Source organism: Podarcis filfolensis, assembly GCF_964270895.1.
Source record: "Podarcis filfolensis genome assembly, chromosome: 2".
In the NCBI taxonomy this organism is placed as follows: domain Eukaryota; kingdom Metazoa; phylum Chordata; class Lepidosauria; order Squamata; family Lacertidae; genus Podarcis; species Podarcis filfolensis.
The window spans coordinates 10053219-10078088 of NC_139605.1; the positions used below are offsets into that span (position 1 = coordinate 10053219).

The following is a 24870-nucleotide window of genomic DNA, read 5'->3' on the forward strand; positions in this document are numbered from 1 at the left end:
CACGACACCCTCCCCGCACCTGCCACCAGATCCCTGGACCTCTCTAGGCAAGGAGAGCTCTGTGCCTTTAACCCCTTGAGAGGGGGGGGAAAGATCTCGCTCCGCTGGTGGCGGATAAGGCGCCTGCAAGAGGATCCCTGGTATATGCATTCTCCGGGGGATCCACCTCGGATCCAGCCTCTTTTGGTGGGGCGTCCGAATATTTCCGCAAATGGCTCCCTGCAAAGCTTCTTCTCCTCCAGCGCAGCTGCTCGGGGTCTCCTTTGGGGAAGGATGATCCACCACCCAATGTAGTGCTGCCCGACTCTGGCCGGCAGCAGCTAAGCCAGGGATTGAAGGGAAGGAAAACCCTCAGCCACTGAGCTTCGGTCCCTCCGCAGGAAAAACATAGGGAGCTGATTGGTGCCAAGTCAGAAAGCTTGGGTGCATCTAGCTCAGTGGTGTCGACACAGGCCGGCAGCAGGTCTCCAGAGTTTGACAAGAAACATCCTGGAAATGCCACTGAGAATTGAATGTGGGACCTGTTCAAATGCTCTCACTCAGCTGTGAACCCAGTCCCCCCCCCACCAAACTGGGGTCTAAAGAGGCTTACCTTGCCTGATATTGAGTATCCCCTTTCCCCCGGTTTTCTGTTCTCCCTTCCCAACTGCCAGTCAGCATCATTCTGCCCCTGAGCAGGTTCAGTCTTCATTGGGCCCATAGGACGCACCTCATTTTTTGGGGGGGAAATGAATAAAAAAAAATTATTTCCCCCACCCCAGCCCCCAGAACAGGCTGCTATCCGCAAGCCTTGCGAGCCGCGGCAACTCCCGCCGGGCGCGCAAGGCTTGCGGACACCTGCGCAAAGCACGGGGCGTCCTCCGGAGGGCGCCCCGTGCTCCGCGCTGCAGGCTGCCGCCCACAAGCCTTGCGCGCCCGCGGGAACTCCCCCCGGGCGCGCAAGGTTTGCGGATAGCTTCCTGAAGCCTGGAGAGCGAGAGGGGTCGGTGCGCACCAATGCCTCTCGCTCTTCAGGCTTCAGCGAAAGCCTGCATTCGCCCCATAGGATGCACCACACATTTCCCCTTCATTTTTGGAGGGGGAAAAGTGCGTCCTATAGGGCGAAAAATATGGTAAGTACACTGGGAAATTAATATAATACATTAAAAATATTATTTATTAAATTTACATACTGGTTTTGACCTTTAAAGCCCTTCACGGCCTAGGACCCTTGTACCTATGGGACCGCCTCTCCCGGTATGCCCCACGGAGAGCCTCAAGGTCCATAAATATCAACACCCTAGAAGCCCCAGGCCCTAAGGAAGTTAGATTAGCTTCAACCAGAGCAGGGCCTTCTCAGCACTGGCTTCGGCCTGGTGGAACGCTCTGCCTCATGAGACCAGGGTCCTGAAAGATCTGATTTCTTTCTGCAGGGCCTGTAAGACAGAGTTGTTCCGCCTGGCCTTTGGCTTGGATCCAATTTGATTCCCTCCCCCTCTTTCTTTTTTCTTTTCCTTTCTCCTCCTGTGATGAGGCTACATTTTAATATTTTAATGTTTCAATATTTTAATGTTGTATTTTAATTTTGTTTTTAAGTTGTATTCATTCAACTTGTTTTTATTATTGCTTGTTAGCTGCCCTGAGCCCAGCTTTGGCTGGGGAGGGCGGGGTATGAATAAAAATTATTATTATTATTATTATTCACTGTTGTCTTTTGGTGTCTGCTGTTTCAACAAACTATAAAATCTGTTATCTGTCTTGGATTTGAATGTGTGTCCTGTTTTAAATCATTTTTACAGTCATACCTCGGGGTTTTTAAAACAATTAAAAAATCAAGCAGCATATAAATTTTATGAAGTATAAATTAAAAATATGAACTTGCCCAGTGCCAAACCGTCTCCAAAACCTAAGAGAAAACTAGCATTTGAGGGAGAATATCTTTTCCCTTAGGCATACTTATTTCCTACATGCAGACATTTTAAAGATTTCTTTTTTTAACACACAATTTTCAAACTTATTATTTATTTACAGATTTCTCACAATGAATATTTGTTTGAATAAGGAATCTGGAAACTCCAGAACTGACCAAACATCTCACAATTTAATAAGCACATCACAAAACTGAAGCTGTGGTCAGGTGAGTCGTCAAGACTTCAGGGGACATAATAAAGTAAAAGCTACAAAAGGAGTGAAAAAGAAATGTGGAATTAACAGTGTGCCTTAAAGAGAAAAAGGCACACCGACCTTAAATGCATTGTGTGCACAAATCCATAAAGGAGGCACACCCATAATACTAACTGACGAATGGCAGCACCCCAATGAACTCAAAGAGTGTGTGGAAGTGGACAAGCTGAAATGTTCAGTTTCCATAAAGGAAAACAAGCAATATAACTTAGAAATCTACAGCGGATACACAGACATGGCCCTCCTAGCTAATCCCAGCCTCCTAGCTTAGAACAGGTAAAAAAGAAAGAACAGAAATATATGTATAAAATAGCTATACAGTGGTACCTCGGGTTACATACGCTTCAGGTTACAGACTCCGTTAATCCAGAAATATTGCTTCAGGTTAAGAACTTTGCTTCAGGACGAGAACAGAAATCGTGCTCCGGCGGCGCGGCGGCAGCAGGAGGCTCCATTAGCTAAAGTGGTGCTTCAGGTTAAGAACAGTTTCAGGTAAAGTACAGACCTCCGGAATGAATTAAGTACTTAACCTGAGGCACCACTGTATTAAAAACATGACAAATTCTAAAGTGTCCCATTCTGTCACACTGAAACAGCTCTCCCCATGCCACCCCCTGGATAATATAAATCCACAGAGTTGTGACGATATTGGCGCTAAATGATGCACAAGGGTTTGGGGCCTGTCACATTTTTATTATTATTTTTAGGCACCAATCATGAACACGTATTTCAGGTGCCAAATGTCACATTTCTGATAGCCCAGAATGTACGTTATCTATTCTAGTGAGTCATGAAAATAAGGAAACATCAAGAGAAGCTGTGATCCTCTTCAGAGACTTGCATCTTTTCCTCTAGTGCAGGGATGGGGAACCTGACGAGAGCTTCTACGTGGGGTTCCTCCCGGCCTCACAAATCCGTTATTATTTTATTATTTTAGCACATTAAAACCAGAACCTTTGGCTCTCGCTGTTATACGTGACTGAGGCATACTGGTATTGAAAAGGACACAGGCCTGACAGCATCTCCCCTTTGTTCAGGCCTAGCAAGGCTGCCCTCCAGGTTGAACGCTACCGGGTTCGGCAAGCGCCGGGCTATACACAACGCTTTCCTCGATGGCCGAGCGCTTCCCCCTGTGGACTTTTTTATGCTTCGTGAGGTCCGAGCTGGAAATGAAGCACTTCCCGCACTCAAAGCACGCATAGGGCTTCTCCCCGGTGTGGGTCCTCTGGTGCGTAATGAGGGACGACTTCCGGTTGAAGCACTTGCCGCAGTCCGAGCACTTGTGCGGCTTCTCCCCCGTGTGGATGATGTTGTGGTTCAGGAGGTTGGAGCTGGTGCTGAAGCTCTTCCCGCACTGGAAGCACTGGTAGAGGTTCTCGCCCGTGTGGGTCCTCTTGTGCGTGATGAGGGGCGCTTTCGCATTGAAGCTCTTCCCGCAGTCAGAGCACGTGTAGGGCTTCTCGCCCGTGTGGGTCCTCTCGTGGATGATGAGGTGCGTCCTCTGGCTGAAGCTCTGCCCGCAGTAGGAGCACTTGTACGGCCGCTCCCCTGTGTGCACCCGCTTGTGCATCATCAGGTTCGTCCTGGTGCCGAAGCCTTTCCCGCACTCCGAGCACTCGTAGGGTTTCTCTCCCGTGTGGATCCTCTTGTGCGCAATGAGCGAGGCAATCTGGTTGAAGCTCCGGCCGCACTCCGAGCAGTGGTACGGCTTCTCACCCGTGTGCACCCTCTTGTGCCGCAGGAGCTGGGAGCTGTTGCCGAAGCTCTTCCCGCACTCGGGGCACTCGTACGGCTTCTCGCCCGTGTGGGTCCTCTCGTGCGTGATGAGGGACGACTTCCAGTGGAAGCTCTTCCCGCACTCGGAGCACTTGTGCGGCTTCTCCCCCGTGTGGACGATGTTGTGGTAGATCAGGTTGGAGCTGGTGGTGAAGCACTTCCCGCACTCGGAGCACACGTAGGGCTTCTCTCCCGTGTGCGTCCCCTTGTGCTTCAGGAGGGCAGCCTTGGTGCCAAAGCTCTTGCCGCACTCTGAGCACGGGTAGGGTTTTGCTATGGCTACGGAGGTCCCCTGGTGTGGAGCAAGGGATACGCCATTCTTGAAGGTCTTCCCACACCGGGGACATATGTAAAACTCTTCCTCCGTTTGTGATTTCTGGTTCGTGGGGAGGTCGAAGACCTCACAGAGATTTCCGCACTCAGTGCACTTCTTTTTGCTCCTGAGCATCCCTTTGTTAGCTGTGCTTTCGTGCGAGCTTCCATTACCTCCTTCACAAAGCAGGGCCTTCTCTGCTTCCTTCCCGACATGGTTTCCCTGGAGACTTCTTGGTTCTGGCTGACACTCAGGCGCTGCCTCTCCCTCGACATGAAACGGGGGGAAATCCCCTTTGGTTCTTCCCAACGATGTCTCATTGAGTTCCACAGGTTGTGGATCTCCCTCTTTTGTCTCCATTTGATCCTCGCCTGGCAGAATAAAGGGAGTCTCATGAGTCACAGTGCATCATAATGAAACAGCCTGCAACAACCAGCTATGCCCCAGATGTTTTAGGACTACAACTCCCATCAGCAACTGTGCTTGGGGGGGCTGATGGGAGTCATAGTCCAAATATATGGAGGGCACCTGGTTGAGGAAGGCTGCATCAGAAAGCCAATATGGTATAGTTCTTAAGGGTGTCAGACCTGGACTGGGGAGATCTAAGTTCGACCCATCATGAAGCTCAAGGGGAGACTTTGAGCCAGTCATTTATTTTCAATCTGATCTACCTAATAAGGTAGTTCTGATTGTTTTTTAAGTGGGGGAGTGGAAGAGGGAGAACGATGTACACAATCCTGCTGTTCCTGGGTACGCTATGTCAGTAAAATAATAGTACTTAGTAGTTTAGAATGTTCAAAGATTTTTGTATATTTTGTTGTTATTTTACAACTGCCCTGTACTCATAGTTTGCCACTGTTTTTCCTCTTGCTGCTGACTGGAGCTGCTTTAATCCTTAGCTTTTAAATTGGTGTTCTGTTTTTTTAAAACCTCTTCTTGATCATTACAGTTTGTAATGTTTTACTTTTATGTAAGCTTCCTGTAGGAAATGCTGTTGATACGACTGAGTAAAAACACACACCAAGGTTGTATGTGGGAGTAAGCCCCAATGAGCTTGGTGGTGCTTACCTTTGAGTAGACCTGCACAGGACTGCACTGTAGATAAATAAATAAATAAAAGTGCTCCTTGTTCGGGATTCCAGACTTCTCGGTCTGCCCCTATTCTTGTGGCAATAATTTGTTTTAAATTGCTTTTTATGTTTCATTTTCCATTGTTGTGACCCGCTCTGCAACCTTATGGTGAAGGGCAGGTAAACAAATCAGCATTCCCACAGCCACTGAACTAGAAAAAGAGTTTGGATTTGATATCCCGCCTTTCACTCCCCTTCAGGAGTCTCAAAGCGGCTAACATTCTCCTTTCCCTTCCTCCCCCACAACAAACACTCTGTGAGGTGAGTGGGGCTGAGAGACTTCAAGAAGTGTGACTGGCCCAAGGTCACCCAGCAGCTGCATGTGGAGGAGCGGAGACGCGAACCCGGTTCACCAGATTACGAGTCTATCGCTCTTAACCACTACACCACACTGGCTCTCTAGATGGACCATTGTCCAGTGTGTGGACTCCTATTCCATTCCATTCTCCCTCTCCATGTTTTTCCTTTGTCTCACCCTGCCCGCAGTCTGCCAGCCTTCCTTACATGCTCACTGAGCATGCTCAGTCCTCACTGAGTTGTTTCCCCTCTTGCCCTGTTTAGAGTCCTTTTCTCTCTCCCCTCCTCCCCCCCCCCACCACAAACTTTGCAAACCTTGGTGTACCTGCCAGCCAATCCACCTGCCCTGAGCCTGAGTTATGCCATTTTGACTACAACAAGATCCACGTCTGGGAGAAGGGCTTTGCCATTAGTGCACAAAACGTCTTTCCAACAACAATTTAAGAAGGTTGTTGACAAGCCGGAACGTGTGCAGAGGAGGGCAATGAGGATGACCAAGGGCCTGGAAACTAAGCCTTATGAGGAGCGCTTGAAGGAGGTGGGTATGTTTAGCCTGGAAAAGAGGAGACTGAGAGGAGATATGATAGCCATCTTCAAATATCTCAAGGGCTGTCCCCTGGAAGAGGATGGATGCTTGTTTTCTCCTGCTCTGGAGGGTAGGACTCGAACCAATGGCCTCAAGTTGCAAGAAAGGAGATTCCGACTAAACGTTCGGGAAAACGGCAGTGGAACAGACTCCCACGAGAGGTGGTGGACTCTCCTTCCTTGGAGATTTTTAAACAGAGGCTGGATGGCTATCTATCATGGATGCTTTAGCTGAGATTCCTGCATTGCAGGGGGTTGTACTGGGGTTTCAAACTTGAAGATTCTATGATTCTATTATTCTAACAGTATCTGCTTCAGGCTCAAGCACTTACCCAGCAAGATGGCCTCCCGATAGCTCCTTTGCTTGGCATCTGAGGCAAAATGCAGCTTCGCCAGGTCCGACATATCCTGTGCTGACACTGTTATGTTATCAGCCATGTCTTCCAGAGGCTCTGACATCTGGAATGGAAATGTGAGAACAGTTTCAAGACGCAAAGAGAATCTGATGGGGGGGGGAGACCAGAGATCCCAGTGAAGTGAGTTTTCTCTACCCATCACTACCCAAGCAGTGCTGGATCCAGAAAGCAGCAACTGCACCCCAAGTCCCAGTCTATCACAGAGAGACAGGGTTTGTACTGCCTTGGCCTCTCACAATACCAAATACAGCCCCTTACACATGACCATATTTCACTGGATGCAAAAAGTGGACATCCTCTCCCTTTCATTCTGAACGGAGGAGAGGTGCAAAGAGCTTCTGGCTGGTTATCCACTGGTACAAGTGGTTTAAAGGTGGGCAGGCCCACATTTGGGGGGGGCATCTCTTTTTCTGCTCTTTTAGATGCATAGCTGTCAACTTTTCCCTTTTCTTGCGAGGAATCCTATTCGGGAAAAGGGAGTTTCCCTTAAAAAAAGGGAAACGTTGACAGCTATGTTTGGATGTGGCAGCCATTCTGTATTACACTATAACCCCAAACGGAAGCCATTTTGTTATGCTATGCACCCAGCAGCAGCCATTTTGTGACTGGTGCCCACAACGCTTTCTCGAATTTCTGAATATGCCCGTTGGCCCCCACAAAAGGTTTGCGGCCTCTGGGCTGTGGGTTGACATGAGCCCTTCTAGATCACATTTCCAACCCACCCACCCGCCCCCCAGGAAAAAGCAGCCCAACACAGACATTCCAAGGCAGCCTGCAGCTCTCCCTGGCTCTTTTGGCAGGAGTGCTTGGTGGGCATCCCTCCGCCTCTGGCTGCCTCATTAAGAAGTCCTCTGCCAGTGCCACCGCTTCAGAACAGGTCTCTGGGCCGCTCTCCCGGACCCAGTTCTGCATCGCTTGAGGCAGGATGGTCAGGAACTGCTCCAGGATCACCAGCTCCAGGATTTGCTCCTTGGTGTGTCTCTCAGGCCTCAGCCACTGGCGGCAAAGCTCCCAGAGCTGGTTGAAGGCCTCTCGCGGCCCCTCGGCCTCCTGGTAGCAGAACTGCCTGAACCGCTGGCGCAGTGTCTCGGAGCCGAGGGGCTCCCCGTCCAGGACCTCTTCCTTCACTTTCACAGCAAAGTCCAGGCTTTCGTAGGCCTCGTGGGTTTCATCACCAGGACCTGCCGCGGTTTGGGTTGTGTATTCCCGGCTAGGCCAGTGGCAAGCCTCAGCTGCTCTGGAGGCTGGGATTTCTTTGGCGCCAGGCCCTGACCAGGGGCGTAGGATTTTCCATCTTGAATGAGAGGCCTGTGGCGAGCCCAGGAACGCTGACCACTGGGCTCCCCAGCCTTGTTGCAGCAACCCCTCTTCTAGTTCCTGCTTAACGCCTTGCGGTGGTGCCTGAGCCACAGGCTTGGTGGTGCTCTCCCCTTGGACATCACAGGCTCTTCCTACCTCCTCCAATCTCCTCCCAGCTTGCTTGGGTCCTGCAAGGTCTTGTCCCTCCATGTTGAAATCTTGGCAGCAGCTCTGGAAGAGAAATCCAGTATTAAAATGAAGTGGAGCAGTGCAATGTTGAGAAAAACAGTATCCCCGAACAATTATAGAGGACCGTTGTAGTGTACCTATAATAGCAGGGGAGAGGAACCCCAGGCCTCAATGAGGCTGGAGATGGGAATGTGAGTTTACTTAGAAATTAGTGTACTGTATAAAGGTAAAATTTGACACTCATAAGGTAGCACAGAAAGGAATGCAGCCCTCAAGCTGATTGCAGCCCACCTCTGCTACATCTCTCCTTCAAAATAGCATAGCTATATAGATCCTGATCTACTTATGCTACTTATGCTTCTCCTGATCCTGATCTACTTATGCCCACAGAGTTTAGTATGGTCCTATGTCTGGAGTGTGCCGCTTGAGATTGTGGGCGAGGCCTCACATCAGGGAATGCTCTTACAAGAACAAATAAGCACATCCCTGCACACAGAAAGCTAGTGCATCAGGGATAAGCGTTCTAGCCTTGCCTTCTCGCTGACATATTAGCTTTCTAAGTGCAGGGATTTTTTTCTTTGTCGAATAGCTGCCTTTTGAAGTGCTTGGGGCTCCCTTGGTTTTATTCTCACAACCATGTTGCAAGATGGGGTAAGGTGAGAAGGGGGGGGGAGGAAAAAATGGATGGCCTCAGGATACCCAGAGAACTTCATGGCCGGTCAGGGGTGCAAACTCAGCTCATAAACCCAAAGGTTTCATTGCCACAAAAGTGCGCTTCACATATTCTTGCGGGCAAATCAGAAAGGCAAACTAAAGGTCAGAGATGATGATGAGAGTAAAGAGTCCAGCAACACCCAGCGAGTCACTACTTCCCCATCCCTGAGGCTTTAAACACCATACTTTTAAAGCACGCAGCTCCCTCCTGCCAAAGATTCCCGGGAACTATAGTTTACCCTTGCAGGCCTACAATTCCCAGCATCTAAAACTACTGTTCCCATGATTCTTTGGGGGAAGTCCTGTGATTCAAAGGCATTGTGCCTTTGCAAACTAGCCAAGTTACAGGCAGGACAATGGTTTGGCTTGTTTAAAGGAAACGTCCCTATTACCTTCTGCTCTCCAACCGCTGAGCTACACGCACAGAGACCCTAAAAGGACTCTTGGCTTCTCTCCACCACCACCCACTCCGCCACTTACTCAATGGCCCTGATGTTTTTCTAAAAAACAAATATTTCCTTCCACTGCCTCTAGTCTGGACAAGGCGGCGGCTGTGTCGTGGATCAGCTGCAAAGGCGGACTAAAGAGGGATGGATTCTCTAGTCTGTTTGCATTTCTGCAAAATGGGAAGTTGGGGAAGCCCACTACCTCTCCCCCAAATTTCCTGCTGCTGCCTGTTCCCCAATTGGCTCCCTATTTTCCATTGGAGATCCCCTCCCCCCCCCAAAAAAACCCCTCGCTTCTTAACTCACTTCTCCAGTTATGCTGCAGCTGTGGCAATCTGTACTCCAAAATGCAATCAATATATTATTATTATTTTTAAAAAATGCATGCAAAAGGCTGTTTCTTCTTCCCACCCAGGAGAAGGGGGGGGGCAGGAAGAAGAATGCATTTGCAGCTTCAAATGAATTCCCTTTTTCTGGCCCTGTCTAGGAGTCACAGCTCTGTGACATTAACCCCTTGAAGCCCCTGCAACACGAGGGGGATGAGTGGGCGGAAAGATCCTGCACAGAATGCAAATAGCTGGGGGCGTTAAGCAGAGGGGGCGGGGGGAAATCCTGGTTTCCGAAAGGTGCTGAGGATACATCTATCTGGAACCTATGTCTTCTTCAGCCCTAGAAGAAGACTGTTTTCAGGCAGGTTAGCTGCTGCTGTGTTATTTAACCACAAGAAAATATTGTAACACTTTAAAAGAGCACCTTAACACTTTTCAAGGACATGGATTCTCCCTAAGAACCTTAGGAACCTTAGTTTGTTAAGGGCGCTGGGAATTCTAGCTCTGAGGGGCGGACTACAGTTCCCAGGATTCTTTGGGAGTAGTCATGTCCTTAAAATGTATGGTCATCTAAGGTCCCCTCCAGATGTCCTTTTCCTTGTGCATTTGTGCTCATGATGCTATCAGGGATGTTTCAATACAGTTTACATATGCAAACGTTTTGGGGTAGACACACTGCTTCGTTTCCAATTTGTGCATGTACCCAGTGCAGGGGTACGCATACCCCTAAAGTTTGGCCTCATTGAGGGACAGTATTTCAATATGAGCAGAAAAATGAGAGTACCCCTAAATCTATTTTTTTAAAGGAAAAAAGCACTGCATGTACCATAGCTTCCTGCTGAATTCTTCTAAATTTTCATACAACAAACATTCTGGTTGGTTTTTTTTTTTAATGGCCTGCTTTTGCTGTGCTAGAATAGTGCAGGAGTGCCCCTTCTGGCAGCAAAAATGCAATAGCATAAGAAAGCGGAATGATGTTCAGTATAAATCAGCCACCAAATGCACTATCATTGTACCAGTGACATTTTGCAAAAGCACATTTGCAGAAACCCCACCACCATGCTGGAGGGGCCCTAACGAATTTGTTGTGGCATATGGTTTCACAGATTCAAGTCCACTTCATCAGATGCATGAAATAAGGTATGGAAGTCCTTGTTCCCCTAATTCCTGGCCCTGGTAAATCAGTGCCCATATTTTGAGGAAATACCTTTGAACAATTTTCTTTAAAAATGCTTTGCTAGCTTTTCTTCCTCTTCCTCTTGTGTGTCCCCACCCCTCCATCCCAACCAACTGCTTACATGCAAAATGGTGCTGAATGCATTTTGCATTTCAGTCAAAGGAGGTTGTGGCACATTAAAGAGGAAGGTCACTTCCACAGTACACATTTAAAGCACTTCTAACAGCCATGGCTTCACCCACAAAAACCTGGAATGTTGCTTGCTAGTGGTGGTGACAGTTGTTAGAAGAGCCTCAACAGAGCTGTAATTCCCAGCACCCGGGGCGGGGGGGGGAACAGTCTCCAAGATTGCAGAAGGAGAAAGCCATGACTGCTTTAAATTTACAGGGTGGGTGCCTCCTAACACAGAGATCAAGTTCACCAAGGTTCTGCCACAAACAAAACTGCCAAAATTTCACAGGACTGCTAGGCTTTTTGTATGTATGTACTGGCTTTTACATATGCACACAAGATTTTAAGTACAGTGGTACCTCGGGTTACATACGCTTCAGGTTACAGACTCCGCTACCCCAGAAATAGTACCTCGGGTTAAGTACTTTGCTTCAGGATGAGAACAGAAATCGTGCTCTGGTGGCACGGCAGCAGCGGGAGGCCCCATTAGCTAAAGTGGTACCTCAGGTTAGGAACAATTTCAGGTTAAGAATGGACCTCCAGAACGAATTAAGTACTTAACCTGAGGTACCACTGTACTTTTTTTTAGTGTAGGCATTCTTTTTCAGGATTGCTATACAGTATTTATACTTGCACACAAGTCTGTGAACAGAGTCTCTGCCGCTCCCCCCCAAAAAAGTGGTTTGGCGGAGTCTTGTGCAACAAGCCCACCCACCCCCCAAGAAAAGTTAGACTTTTTGCAATAAGGAAAATGATGAGTTTCCCCAATGCACTGGAAAGTGTGGGGTAACCCTTGCTTTGACTCATCATCTTACCTGCTGGCAAACAAATCAGAATAAATGCTCAATAAACAGGGTGTCTGGCAGCAGCCTTAGACTGCAGACACCCCATGTATTCAAAGCCTCCCCAAATCCTGGGAACTGTAGTTCCACTCCCCACAGAACTACAATTCCCAGCACCTTTAAACTACTTTCCAAGATTCAATGGTGTGTTAGCAGCCTGAGTCTTCTGCCCATCTCTCTTCTTGCTCCCATCCCTTCGCTCTGTGGTGCCTGCGGGGCGAGATTATGGGCAGATGTCCAGGGCCGCCACTCCGCAGAATGAGGGCCCCCCAAGGCAGCAAGCCTGGCAGATGGAGTTTGTGTGCAAGGACAGAGATTAATCTTTGTGAATGTATCCTAGTTTGGCATAGGCCTTTAACTGCTACCTGAGAAAACCATTCTACTTCCAAGGAAAGAGGGGTCAGTGCAGTTCAATGCATAGAGACAGTTTAGGAAGCTGGAGGCCTTTTACTCTTGTTTTAACCTCATGCAAAAGCCCTTAGAAAGCTGAGCTGTGCCCCACTTACCACATTACAAAGAAAGTGATGTAATACCCTAAAGAGCCCCATCAGACCATTAAGTCTAAAATTAGTTTCCACTTTCAATACTCTACTTTTCTCCTCCTGCATCCAATGTATTACAATTAGGGAGGGAAAGGCCTGGGAAAAAACTGGAAAAATGGGGGTGGGGTGCAGGACAGATCATCCCCCCCCCGAAAAAAGGGGGGGAGTGTGTGGAATATGTTCTTTTCCAATGATAAATAATGCATCTATGACATGGTATTCAAACTATATGATATGAAGACCTTAATGAAAGATTTCTAAGACTTTTTGTAAAGTCTTAAGTTATTGCAAGTTCTCTCAGCTGAAGACAACCAATTCTGGAATAGAATTCAAGTAACACTGTACTTACTTCTCAATGTAGCTCTCAAACAGGAGAAATATGCATTTGTGCCACTAGGGGGCACTGCAGAGAAAAGCCTCCAGTTTAGTTTAGAGTGGTACCTCGGGTTAAGTACTTAATTTGTTCTGGAGGTCTGTTCTTAACCTGAAACTGTTCTTAACCTGAAGACCACTTTAGCTAATGGGGCCTCCTGCTGCTGCCGCGCCGCTGGAGCACGATTTCTGTTCTCATCCTGAAGCAAAGTTATAAACCCGAGATACTATATTTGGGTTAGCCGAGTCTGAAACCTGAAGCGTATGTAACCCGAAGTACCACTATAATGTTCTCCACCATCACAGCATAATGTTTACCTATAGTCTGGTCAGTAAATTGATAGCAGTAGTTCAGAAAATGAGACAGAATAAACTGCATTTATACGTTGTGTCTTCTGTTTCTTTCTTTTTAAAGCACCACTCAAAGGGTAAGCCTTCTATGGAGCTTAAATATTGAGGTGGACCTTAACTTTATTTGCTGTTGGCACTAAGGGGCAAATCTGATTATTTTTTATGTTGATGGATTCTTGCTTTTTTTGTTGCTTTTGAGAGAAAGGGGGGTGGTTACCTGTTTTATTGCAAGCATAATACTTTTATATACACTGCGTTTCACACAATTTGTAAAACTACTCCACACTGAACTTTCCCCCCATTTTCCCAAAATTTCTATTTTTTTTCTGGGGGGAAACAGGGGAAAAAAATTTTTTCCTCATGGCTTCAAAATTTCCGGAAATTTTACCTCTCTAATTACGATACATACACAGATACACACACAACAAAGCAGTAACTCAAATTCCTCTTTATCAATGATTATTCAAAGTGGCTTACAAATAAAGGTTAAAGACAATATAAAGCAACTAATAAATGCAAAAATTCATCAGAGGAGCTGGTCTAATGATACAAGACAGGAGCTGGTAAAATGACCCAAATCCCTTCCCAGCAGGAGACACACACAAACAGCCACCCCTAACAATAAAAAATTGAGCTACAGGGAGGAATGGATCAACAGCCACCCTCAAATCCCACCTTTTCTACGAGGCCTTTGGCTTAACCCTCAAGTTCCCATGCCCTACTTAGCCTAAAACTAAGGATCATGCAATCGAAACAACCACATATTGCTTCCTTCTTGACCAGCAGAGGCCACTCAATCGAGATGAATGGGGCAGTGCCACACCAACCTCAATTTTTGGCCTGGGGGTTCAATGAGCACAGAGGCTTGGCAGAACCTCTTGAGGCAGGGGCATTCTGCACCGTGGTGCAGCTGCAAAAAAGGCTCTGCTCTTAACAGAGGTCCGCTGAGCTTTGTTTGGCAGCGGTACATAGAGTGGGGCCTTAGATGTTGAAGAGTGTGAGCAGGGCATGTAACAGAAGGTGGTGGTCCTTAAGATGCACAGCTCCCAGGCCAGTTAAGGCCAGCACCTGTGATATGAACCCCTTTCACTTCATCGCAGCCCTGCTTATATCCTCAGGCCCACCCTTATGGCTGTTTCTCGGTGTGGACTTTCTTATGTTTACGAAGACCCGTGAGACCGCAGAACCTTTTCTCGCACTCCAGGCATTTGTACGGTTTTTCCCCTGTGTGGGTCCTCTTATGAGCTTTCAGCAAGGTGCTGGACCGGAAGCTGAGGTCACATTCTGGGCACTTGAAGGGCTTTTCTCCCGTGTGGATTCTCTCGTGTTTAATGAGGTTGGTCCTCCGGCTTAAGCTCTGCCCGCAGTAGGAGCACTTGTAGGGTTTCTCTCCCGTGTGGGTCCTTTTGTGAACGTTGAAGACCGAGCTGTTTCTGAAGCTCTCCCCGCAGTCGGTGCATTTGTAGGGCTTCTCTCCGGTGTGGGTCCTCTCGTGCACCACGAGGTGTGGCCTTCGGCTGAAGCTCTGGCCACAGTCAGAGCACTGGTACGGCTTCTCTCCCGAGTGGATCCGCTTGTGGGTGATGAGCTGGGAGCTGGTGCTGAAGCTCTTGCCGCACTCTGAGCACTGGTACGGCTTCTCTCCCGTGTGGGTCCTCTGGTGGATGACAAGGGTGGCCTTCTGGTTGAAGCTTTTGTCACAGTCGGCGCACTTGTAGGGCTTCTCTCCCGTGTGGGTCCTCTCGTGCCTCAGGAGGTTCGAGTGCTGGGAGAACGACCTCCCGCAGTTCAGGCATTCGTACGGTTTCTCTCCGGTGTGGGTCCTCTCATGAATCGACAGGTGGGATTTGTTCTGGAAACTCTCCCTGCAGTACGTGCATTTGTACGGCCTCTCCCTCACCTGCTGCTTCTGATTCTCCAGGAGATCAAAGATCTGGCGGATTCCGTGCTGGAAGGTATTCTGGTTCAAGCCCCTGTTGCCTTCCTCGCGTTGCCCAGATGGTTTTGCCGCCTTCCTCGGGTGTTTGTCCCGGCGATTTTCTTGCCCCTCCTGGCTTCCAGGTCTCTTGTCGACTTCAGGATCCTGGAATAAATCTCCCTTGGCTCTTTCTGGGGATACTCCAGCCACAACTACTTGCTCAACTGTTTCCTCTTCAAAGATCCCTTCTGCATCTTCCAGTTCGTGCCTGTCATCTGTTGAAATAAATAAGAGAATCAAGAAATGAGAGAGAAGATTCTGAATACCATGATTTAGAATGGAAAAGGTCCTAACTCAACGGTAGAGCATCTGCCCTGAATGCAGATGACCCCACGTTCAATCCCCAGCAGCACCAGCTAAGAAGCTTCATAGTCAAAGGACTCAAACCTAAATCTTGACCCAGCAAGTCGATCTCATCTGCTTCCTCCTTGACCTCTGTGCAAATCTGCATTTCAGCGGTGTCTGAGGAATCCTCCTCTGACGCGGGCGAATGAATGGCCACATTTGTAAAAGGCCCCCATATCTGAAACCAAAATTAGAACAAAAGATTTAGAACTGTAGGTGTTAAATCTGTATTATTAGTTTTATTAGTCACTTTAAAAACTTATTCGTCACTTTTACAAAAAGGAACTCAAAGTGACTTACCAAAAGTAGCACATACATTACCTACATAAAACTAAATCAGTACAGTGGATCCTCAGGTTACCCTTCAGGTAACGTAATCCTCGAGTTGCAAAGGCGGCAAACCCGGAAGTGGGTTTGCCACTCACACATGTGCAGAAGCGCTCTGCGGCACCGCGTATATAGAATCAATCCTCTGGTTATGAAGATTTTGGTATACAGCCGGGCCTCCGGAACGAATCCCGTTCATAACCAGAGGTACCACTGTAAAAGCTACAGAGGGTGGTTACAGATTATAAAAAGGCCTGGCTGAAGAGAAACATGTTTCCTGCACGTAAAGAAATGTAGTAATATTGCCAGACATCTGTAGCCGGGGAGAGTGTTACATAAGCATTGAGCCACCACTAAGAAGACCCAGTCTCATGCTGACACTCTCCACATCTCCCTCTCTGAGGGGGCACTTGGAGAAAGGCCTTGGATTATAAAAGCAGGGTCTAGGCTGGATCATGTGGGGAGAGGTGGTCCATATACACACACACTTAAAAAAAAAAAGAATTAAACACTGATACGATTATTGCTGCATATACAGATATTGCACTGTATTGTTTATCTATATACATTCAGGCCTCACCATTAGCGTTGCCATACAACCGGATTTTCCCTGACATATCCGGAATACTGCAGTCAGCAGCAGTGTCTGAGTGGAAATTGGGAAAACATCTGGGGAAATTTGGACATATGGCGACCCATATTGGCATAGCTCAAAAATGGCATTTTACCCAAAAAGCTAAAGCTCAACAGCTTTTCTGTCTGGATTTTCAGTCTGAAATATGGCAACCCTACCCACCATCCACCTGCTCATTATGCAAAAATTCACTTCTATTTACACAGAGAGTTAAACCCAAGCTTCGCTGCACACTCGGCTGATTCAGATATGTGAACAGCTGGAGTTTGCCCACTTCCCTGCTTGTTTGTACTTTTGCTGGAGTAGAAACCATGGCGAAAGAAATCGGACTAATCAGGGAGCAGCAGACAAATCAGTTTTTCCTTTGCCTCTCTTTTGCTGGTCGGCTGCAGCCATTTTAGGAAGAAAGTATGGTGGGAACACACATTAGAAATGCTCCCATAAGAAATAATGAAAATTGTCAGCTCATTATGCGAACGTTCGCCTGAAGGATGATTTCCTGGGAAGCGCATTGTGTTCGGAAAGCGGGACCTATGTGTAGTTGGATTTTCTTCATCTTAAATTGTTGAAAGTGTTTTATTCTAAACTTACGTTCTTGGATTTTTTAACATGTAAACCACTTCAATGTAAACTGCTTCAGGATCTATTGATAGTGAATGGCTTAAATAACATAAAATATTTTCCTCCACATAAAATGGAATTTGGAGCAGATAGGAAAGGAATGACTGAAAAGTAGTATCAGGTATGAGGAACCTTTGGTCTTCCAGATAGTGCTAAACTAAGACTCCTGTCATCCCTGGCTGTTGGTCATGCTTGCTGGGGCTGTTTGTAATTTAGGGTTAATTTGATTAGCATTAAAGTCAGCTAGCCAAGAGGGGGACAGGTGGAGTTATTACTTAGCAACCAGGCAGTGGCATTATCTTTAGTGAGATAGCACATGCTCTGGTTGGCTGTGCAGTTCCGAGGGAGTTTTACCTCTATATGTTTGACTGAATGTCTCCTGGCACTCTGTACAAGGCCCAAACTGAAACACAAAACCTCTGTTTCCTTTCTCCTCAAATTATACACCATTTTGTTCAGTATACTTAGTAAAGTGTTATCAAGACTTTTCTCTCTGGACACAGTCTGTGTTATTGAACTGTGTTTGCCAAGAGACATTTCCAGACTAACTTTTCCACACTCACAGACGACCCAAGCTGACACAACTCCTAGGTCAATTCGCACAAGCTCCGTTCACCTTTTCCTCTGGCCTCTCAGCCTCGCGAGGCTTCAGCAAGAAATCTTCCGCAAGGTCCACCGCTTGGGTACAGGTCTCTGGGCCCCATTCCCGGACCCAGCACTGCATCTCCAGGGGCAGGACGGTCAGAAACTGCTCCAAGGTCACCAACTCCAGGATCTGCTCCTTGGTGTGCCTCTCAGGCATCAGCCACTGGCTGCAAAGCTCTCGGAGTTGTCTCAAGGCCTCTCGGGGCCCCTCGGTCTCCTGGTAGCCGAAATGCCGGAAGCGAAGACATCGAATCTCCAAGCTGAGAGTTTCCTCATCCAGAATCTCCTCCTTCACTTTCACAAAAGGATCCAGCCTTTGATGGGCCCCACGGGCTTCTCGACGGGATGCACTCTCTCCTGTTGGCCACCGGCTGGTGTCAATGACAGCCTTGAAGGAGGCCTGGAAGTCATTAGCATCATCCAACCTCGGCTGGGACTGAAAGAGCCGCGAGGGTTTTGATCTTGAACGCATAGACCATTTGGACTTCAGGAACCCCTGCTGTGGAGTTTTCTGGTGGGGCCCCTTGTTTAGCTCATGCTTAATTATCCCCGGGGTTGTCTCAGCTGGAAACTCCCTGGCAGTCCCAGTTTGGACAGCACGGGAGCCTTTTCCTCTCATTTCTGATCTCTTTGCTGGATTGGGTCCTGGCAGGTCCTGCTCCTCCATTTTTATTCCTGGCAGCAGCGTCTGAGGAAAAATAAAATAAAATTGAAATACAGTGGTACCTCTGTTTGCGAATGGGATCTGTTCCGGAGCCCCATTCGCATCCTGAAGTGAACGCAACCAGCATCTGCGCGGGTCACCGCTTCCGCACGTGACATCATTTTGAGCGTCTGCGCATGCGCGAGCAGCGAAACCATTACTTCCGGGTTGCCATGGAGCGTAACCTGAAAACGCTCAACCTGAAGCACATTTAACCAGAGGTATGACTGTATGAGTGAAAGATTTTGTATGCTTATAGCAAAATCTTGGGATCTTGCTTGCATCCTAAGATAAGTTAGGTCTCCTCCAGACCACCTATTTACTGAGCATTCATCCCAATTTGTTTGTAGGGCGGTAATATGACAGCAAGCATTCTCTCTGATTTGCTTGTGTAGTGTTTTTTATACATCTCCCTGTTAATCATTTGTTCATCCCACACTATTCGGTGCATTTTCCTCATTTCCCTAACCACTATAAATCTCCTTCTCTTTTTTTTATTGCACTAGGACAAGATTGTGCTTTAAGTCACTTTAATTATACAAACTAAGGGTCCCTCTACAGTTGAGGTTTGTATGTGTGTTCCGCAACAGGTCAATGATGCAAGAATAGCAGCCATATGTATCAAGGCTTGTGTTTCTTTTCTTATTTTATTTTTCAGCATTTTTTTCTGCAAGTATACCAAAAAGAAAGAAAAGGATAATGAACCGTTGCTGACACCGATGATAAAAGTAGTCCATCAGTCCTAATCTAAACACATAGATTAACAGAGGCAGTCCATATATCCAAGGTATCTAAAAGACATAAACTATTATAAGCCATGTGTTTTGTCTCTTTGTAGTTACAGAACCTCTCACAATTCTGTCCTGCATTCATGGAGGTTAACCTCACTCCTCTCATCAGTAACTTTCCCACTTCCCTTGTAATCAGCTCCCCTTTCAGAATGAATTTTATCAGTCTGGTATATCATGAGCCTGGGACTCTCCCTCCCACAGCTGCACACTTCCCTTTGTGTATTAGCAAGGAAGGACAGGGTATGAGCAAACATCAGCATCTCAGAACAGAATCATTTTCTAATTGTTTAATGGGAGTATTTGCATAATCATTGGTGACAGGCTCATCGGTGACATTTCACAGAAGAGCCACACAAAAGCTGAAATGCACCTTCTGAAATGACCGGACATCAGAAGCCATGGATGGCCCATCTAGCTCAGTATTGTCTATAGCAGGGGTGGGAAGCCTCAGGCCTGAGGGCCAAATACCCTCCTGTCTGGCCCTTGGGTCTCTCCCCCAGGCCACACCCTCCCTCCAAGTTGCATACTTCTTCAACCCTGTCCACGCCCTTCATAGGTGCTTTCAGAGCACCTATGAGTGCTCTGAAACAGAGTCATCCATGTCCTTAGTGTTGATGATAGTCTTACCCCCCCATTGAATTTTCCAAATCCTCTTTTAAATCCATCCTCTTTAACCAGGCATTTGGTTGATCCGAATTACATCCTATGCCCTTTTAAAATGTAGGGCTTTTTTTGGGGGGGGGGTTAATGGGTTGCTGTTTTTATTTTTTATTAGGTATTTTGTGGTTTTATATCTTGATTTTATTCTGTGAACCGCCCTGAGAATAGGGTGGTATATAAATTCTATTATTATTATTAATAATAATAATAACTCGGTGCCCATCACTATTTCTTGCGGCAGTGAACCCCATAGTTCAATTACATGCTGCATGGAGAAGTCCTTCCTTTTGTCTGTCCTGCATCTCTCACTGCTTGGCCCCAAGTTCTGGTTTAATGAAAGGCGGAGTAGAACGTCTCTCGAGCCACTTCCTCCCAAACGCCGTGCCTAATTTGATGCACCCCTTTCCCGGCTCTCCATTTACTCCCTCCGCCCCCCAAATGCTGCACCCTTTCATCACTGGGGAACTGCTCCAACCCCCTTCGATCCATCCTGGCTGCCCTTTTCTGAGCCTTTCCCAGCTTTTGTCAGCAGAAGCCCCCCGGGAGAGCTGCTTGCAGGGCAGACTCTGAGCAGAAACAGGCAAAGAGCCCAGAGGAAGCGTCTCCATTAACTTCTCGATCTCCCCTCCGCCATCTCCCAACTCACCTTTGTGGGCAACCTCGGCTAATCTCCAATTCCGATGCCCAAGTCTGGACCATCGAGACGCGCAGGAACAGGAAGCGGGGAGCATTCTTACGCTTCCGGGTCTTGTCTAGGCAACCGGTTGCCGTTTCCTTAACCCTTTGAGGAATGTCACCCTGCGGAGATGCGAAAGGGAATCGGAAGCTGCAGAAGCCGCGTCGGACATTCAGGTTCCCAAGAACATTCGAAAACCAGAGCACTTCTGGGTTTTCGGTGTTTGGGAGCCAAAACGTACAGGTACCAAGGTGTTCGAGAACCAAGGTACAACTGTACTGTGTTGAAAGTGGGTTTGTGTGCGACTGCCCTGATAGCATACTGAGCGCAAATCATCTTGAATGCAGAATAAAAACGTCTGGTTGTGTACTGCCTCTGAAGCTAGAGGTTCCATTTACCTATGAGTAGCAGCCATGTTAGTCTCCATTGAAAAATATGGCCCATCCTGCTTTTCAGTTTTGTATTTCAGTTCATACTGTGATAGCATTAGGTGGGCGAAGTGTGTCTTTTTGGGGTCACGATTCTTTACTATAAAAGGTTGCCTTTAAAATACACACCCCACACCTTTCTGTTTCTAAGCCTTTCTTCTCCTTTCTGACTCATGATTCTTAATGTTTAACTGCAGGCAGTGGCCACAAACCTTTCTGATACCAAGCTGCCTCCCTCAGACACTGAGCAGGAGCAGAACTTAAAGCAGGAGAAAGATGAGGACATGGTCTCACTTGGTAAGGAGTTATTTTCCCCAGGCACTTAATTTTTAAAATGAGAGGTGATGGAGCTTTAGATTACCTAGATGTTCCATTGTGCCCACTTAGGACAGGAACGGAGAAGTTTTTCAGCTCACGGGGCCACATTCTCTCATGAGATATCTCCAGGTGATGCCACAGGCGAAAGTGGGCAGATCAGTGAAATTAACCCTTACATCCTCTGTAGTAGACTACATTCCAACTCTGCAGGGGGCAGATAATTCTTTTCTTAACTCTGCACCAGGCAAGTAGAGGGATGTATTCCAGCAATGTAAACCTTGGTGGGGTGGGGACAGAGAGGAGTGGGAGACTCCCCAAGGTTGGATAGAGAGGCCTGGACAGCCACATTTAATTCTTGAGCCTAAGGTTCCCCACTCCTCCCTTAGGAATTCTTGCTATAGAGGGACGCAATCTGCACATGTTCAGGGATGCTCTTACCAGGGGCTGTGCATACTGCACCAAAAATCCTTGAAATCTGCTAACCTGCATGAACTGGACAAGCTAACATTACATTCTTTTTATTTTCATATGATCAGCAATGCTTTATTATTTTTCAGTAACATTTATTAGGTTTTCCTCACCATGAGGGAAGGTATGGGGCTGTTCAAGACACTGGATCCCTTTTCCAACTCCTAATTACCATTGTGCTATTGACAGCTTTATTTTTGATCGCTCTCTGAAAGATTCCTAACGCGAGTTCTGCTTTTTGTGCTGCGCTGATGCTTCCATGCATGTGCTGCTGGGCTCTAGTCTAGGGGTTGGACAGAACTTGTGGTTCTCCAGTTTTTGCTGGGCTTCAGTTCTGATCTTCCCAGGCTACTGACCATGTTGACTGGGGCTGATGGTTACTGGAGTTCAGCAACATCCAGAAGGAGGCATGTTAGTTGTTCTTGGCTTTATGTCATAATAAATTAGCTAGTCTTCAAGGTGACCCCAAGCTCTGTTCTTTGGGGCCCTTTGTTATTTAATTCCATGGCTGAAGGTTTCATTAGCTGCAACACCACAAAGCTCAAGGGTTGGATTCATGTCATCAAGGTTTTCTGCTTCTCTCAGCAGGTGATGGAAAGCTGAGTGAGAAGAAGAACGAGGACCAGCTCAGCCTGGAAGAATCTGAGGCAGACGGAGCAGCCCTTGGAGGAGACAACTGGGACATCCATGAGATGGTAGAAACATCTGGAAGTCGCCAGGACTCAGGTGGGCACGGGAAACAGAAGGACATACCTGTTCCTCCTTATGACCAGGGAGACAAGCCCTACGACTGCTTAGCCCTCGTGGCGCATGAGAGGTCCCACACTGGCAAGAAACCATTCACCTGCCTGGACTGCAGGAAGAACTTCCACCGGAGGTCGGGTCTTTCGGTGCATGAGAGGATGCACACGGGAGAGAAGCTGTACAAATGCACAGAGTGTGGGAAGAGTTTGAGCCAGAGCTCAAGTCTTTTGGCCCATGAGGGGACCCATACGGGAGAGAAGCCATATGTGTGCACCAAGTGCGGGAAAAACTGTGAATGCACACATTTGTGTTTTACCGCAATGCCAAGGAGGAAAGACATCAGCAACGCTCTTAGAGAAGCAATTGTTGCTGCCCACGAAACTGGGAAGGGTTATAAGCCCATCTCCAAACAATTTAAAGTCCATCATTCTACAATCAGAAAGATTATTCAGAAGTGGAAAACATTCCAGACAGTTGCCAACCTTCCCAGGAGTGGACGTCCCAGCAAATTCACCCCAAGGTCAGACCGTGCAATGCTCAGAGAAATTGCAAAAAACCCAAGAGTTACATCTCAGGCTCTACAGGCCTCAGTTAGCATGTTAAATGTTAAAGTTCATGACAGTACAATCAGAAAAAGACTGAATATGCTTGGAAGGGTTGTCAGGAGAAAGCCTCTTCCCTCTAAATAGAACATGGCAGCACAGCTTAGGATTGCAAAGTTGCATCTGAACAAATCACCAGACTTCTGGAACAACGTCCTTTGGACACACGAGACCAAAGTGGAGATGTTTGGCCATAATGCACAGTGCTTTGTTTGGCGAAAACCAAACACAGCATATCAGCACAAACAACATACAAACTGTCAGGCATGGTGGTGGAGGGGTGGTAATTTGGGATTGCAGCCACAGGACCTGGGAACCTTGTAGTCATTGAGTCGACCACGAACTCCTCTGTATACCACGGTATCTTAGAATCAAATGTGAGGCCATCTGCCTGACAGCTGAAGCTTGGTCGAAACTGGGTCATGCAACAGGACAATGATCCCAAGCACACCAGTAAATCTTCAACAGAATGGCTGAAAAAGAAAAGAATCAAGGTGTTGCAATGGACCACTCAAAGTCCAGACCTCGACCCAATTGAAATGCTGTGGTGGGACCTTTATGACCTTGTTCATAAACAAATGCCAGCAAACCTCAGTGAGCTGAAGCAACATTGTGAAGGAGAATGGGCCAAAATTCCTCCACAACAATGAGAGAGATGGATAAAGTCCCACAGAAAAGAATTACTTCATGTTATTGCCGATAAAGGCGGTTTTACAAGCTGTTGAATCAAAGGTGTACTTAGTTTTTCACACATGGCTTCTACATCTTGGCTTTATTTCTGTTAAATAAATCACAATGCGTCGTATTATGTGCTGTTGTTCACCTGAGGTTGTATTTACCTGATTTTAAGACCTGCTAAGGAACATATGTTTTTTATTATGTCCAAACAAAAAACAAAACAAAAAAAACATTTTGTTGGGACGCGGGTGGCGCTGTGGGTAAAACCTCAGCGCCTAGGATGAATCCCCGCGGCGGGGTGTGTTCCCGTCGTTCGGTCCCAGCGCCTGCCAACCTAGCAGTTCGAAAGCACCCCTGGGTGCAAGTAGATAAATAGGGACCGCTTACCAGCGGGAAGGTAAACGGCGTTCCGTGTGCTGCGCTGGCTTGCCAGATGCGGCTTGTCATGCTGGCCACGTGACCCGGAAGTGTCTGCGGACAGCGCTGGCTCCTGGCCTATAGAGTGAGATGAGCGCACAACCCTAGAGTCTGTCAAGACTGGCCCGTACGGGCAGGGGTACCTTTTAAGGAACATACGTTTTTTATTATGTCCTCATATGTAAAGCCACATAATTCAAAGAAGGTGTACTTTCTTTTTCCCATGACTGTATACCTCCTTTTCTCATTGGCCGCAATCCTTTTCGGTCCCAAATCTCTTAGGATATTGTTTGCTGAGGTGGAATTCAGAGTGCTTAAAAACATCCAAATGGTTGCTCCGTATGAATAAGTGTATGGAGGAAGGGGGAAGTGGATGAGAGATTTTGGAATCAGGGCCATTGTAGACGTAAGAGTAGGTCAAGTGTTTAAGATCAGCTGTAAATGTCTCCCTCTGATAACACTCTGAAGAACCCATTTCCCAAAGCCCGCTTCCGCTGGAGGGGGTGGGAATATATTAATAACACCAACCCTTCTTTTTCACCAAGAGTTGGAGAACCCCAGGCAGAGTAGCCCTGCAGGCCTTTTTTAGTTTTTATTTATACTTTTCAAGTTTGTACATTTAATTAGTTTTACATTAACATTGATTTAACATTTCAGAGTTTGAATTCCTCCCCCCCCTTCTGCAGTTCCTTAAATTTATTTTTTAATATCTTCTACATATCC

The 24870-nt window shown here is 47.2% G+C and overlaps 3 protein-coding genes and 1 long non-coding RNA gene across 8 annotated transcripts in view; 2 read left to right on the top strand and 2 right to left on the bottom strand.

Moving 5' to 3' along the window:
- The window catches only part of LOC310756497 (tigger transposable element-derived protein 1-like), a 796241-nt gene that overhangs the window by 735035 nt on the left and 36336 nt on the right, over positions 1 to 24870 (top strand). The window lies entirely within an intron of this gene.
- Positions 186 to 23519, top strand: LOC310757355. Of its 3 annotated transcripts, XR_014545095.1 has the most exons (4): positions 186 to 463; positions 2011 to 2116; positions 21118 to 21217; positions 22292 to 23519. It is a non-coding gene; the product is annotated as an uncharacterized lncRNA (long non-coding RNA). The 3 variants fall into 3 exon arrangements; XR_014545096.1 differs by lacking the exons at positions 186 to 463; positions 2011 to 2116 and adding an exon at positions 20634 to 20759; XR_014545097.1 differs by lacking the exons at positions 186 to 463; positions 2011 to 2116 and having other exon boundaries at positions 20768 to 21217.
- Positions 2836 to 9855, bottom strand: LOC310756578 (uncharacterized protein). Of its 2 annotated transcripts, none has more exons than XM_083600881.1 (4): positions 9635 to 9855; positions 7440 to 8210; positions 6597 to 6723; positions 2836 to 4623 (listed from the first exon to the last, which is right to left on the bottom strand). In XM_083600881.1, exons 2-4 carry the CDS (start codon positions 8187 to 8189, stop codon positions 3203 to 3205), a joined length of 2298 nt encoding a protein of 765 aa, XP_083457007.1. In that variant the 5' UTR covers positions 8190 to 8210; positions 9635 to 9855; the 3' UTR covers positions 2836 to 3202. The 2 variants fall into 2 exon arrangements, with proteins under 2 accessions (XP_083457007.1, XP_083457008.1); XM_083600882.1 differs by having other exon boundaries at positions 8136 to 8210; positions 9635 to 9840.
- On the bottom strand, positions 13546 to 20573 carry LOC310756694 (uncharacterized protein). Of its 2 annotated transcripts, none has more exons than XM_083601283.1 (4): positions 20463 to 20573; positions 17634 to 18350; positions 15478 to 15613; positions 13546 to 15305 (listed from the first exon to the last, which is right to left on the bottom strand). In XM_083601283.1, the coding sequence occupies exons 2-4, from the start codon at positions 18327 to 18329 to the stop codon at positions 14239 to 14241; spliced, it is 1899 nt and encodes a 632-aa protein (XP_083457409.1). In that variant the 5' UTR covers positions 18330 to 18350; positions 20463 to 20573; the 3' UTR covers positions 13546 to 14238. The 2 variants fall into 2 exon arrangements, with proteins under 2 accessions (XP_083457409.1, XP_083457408.1); XM_083601282.1 differs by having other exon boundaries at positions 20079 to 20467.

Bases quoted from the DNA above. Each gene is read 5' to 3' on its own strand.
- LOC310756694 (XM_083601282.1), bottom strand. The intron at 15,614-17,633 runs GTGAACGGAGCT...TTTTGGTTTCAG, and splicing joins CTGAGAGGCCAGAGGAAAAG to ATATGGGGGCCTTTTACAAA. The intron at 15,306-15,477 runs GTTTGAGTCCTT...TTATTTCAACAG, and splicing joins CTTGCTGGGTCAAGATTTAG to ATGACAGGCACGAACTGGAA.
- LOC310756578 (XM_083600881.1), bottom strand. From the start codon at position 8,189: ATGGAGGGACAAGACCTTGCAGGACCCAAGCAAGCTGGGAGGAGATTG. The intron at 6,724-7,439 runs GTCTGTGTTGGG...TTTCCATTCCAG, and splicing joins GCTGCAGGCTGCCTTGGAAT to ATGTCAGAGCCTCTGGAAGA. The intron at 4,624-6,596 runs GTAAGTGCTTGA...TTATTCTGCCAG, and splicing joins TCGGGAGGCCATCTTGCTGG to GCGAGGATCAAATGGAGACA.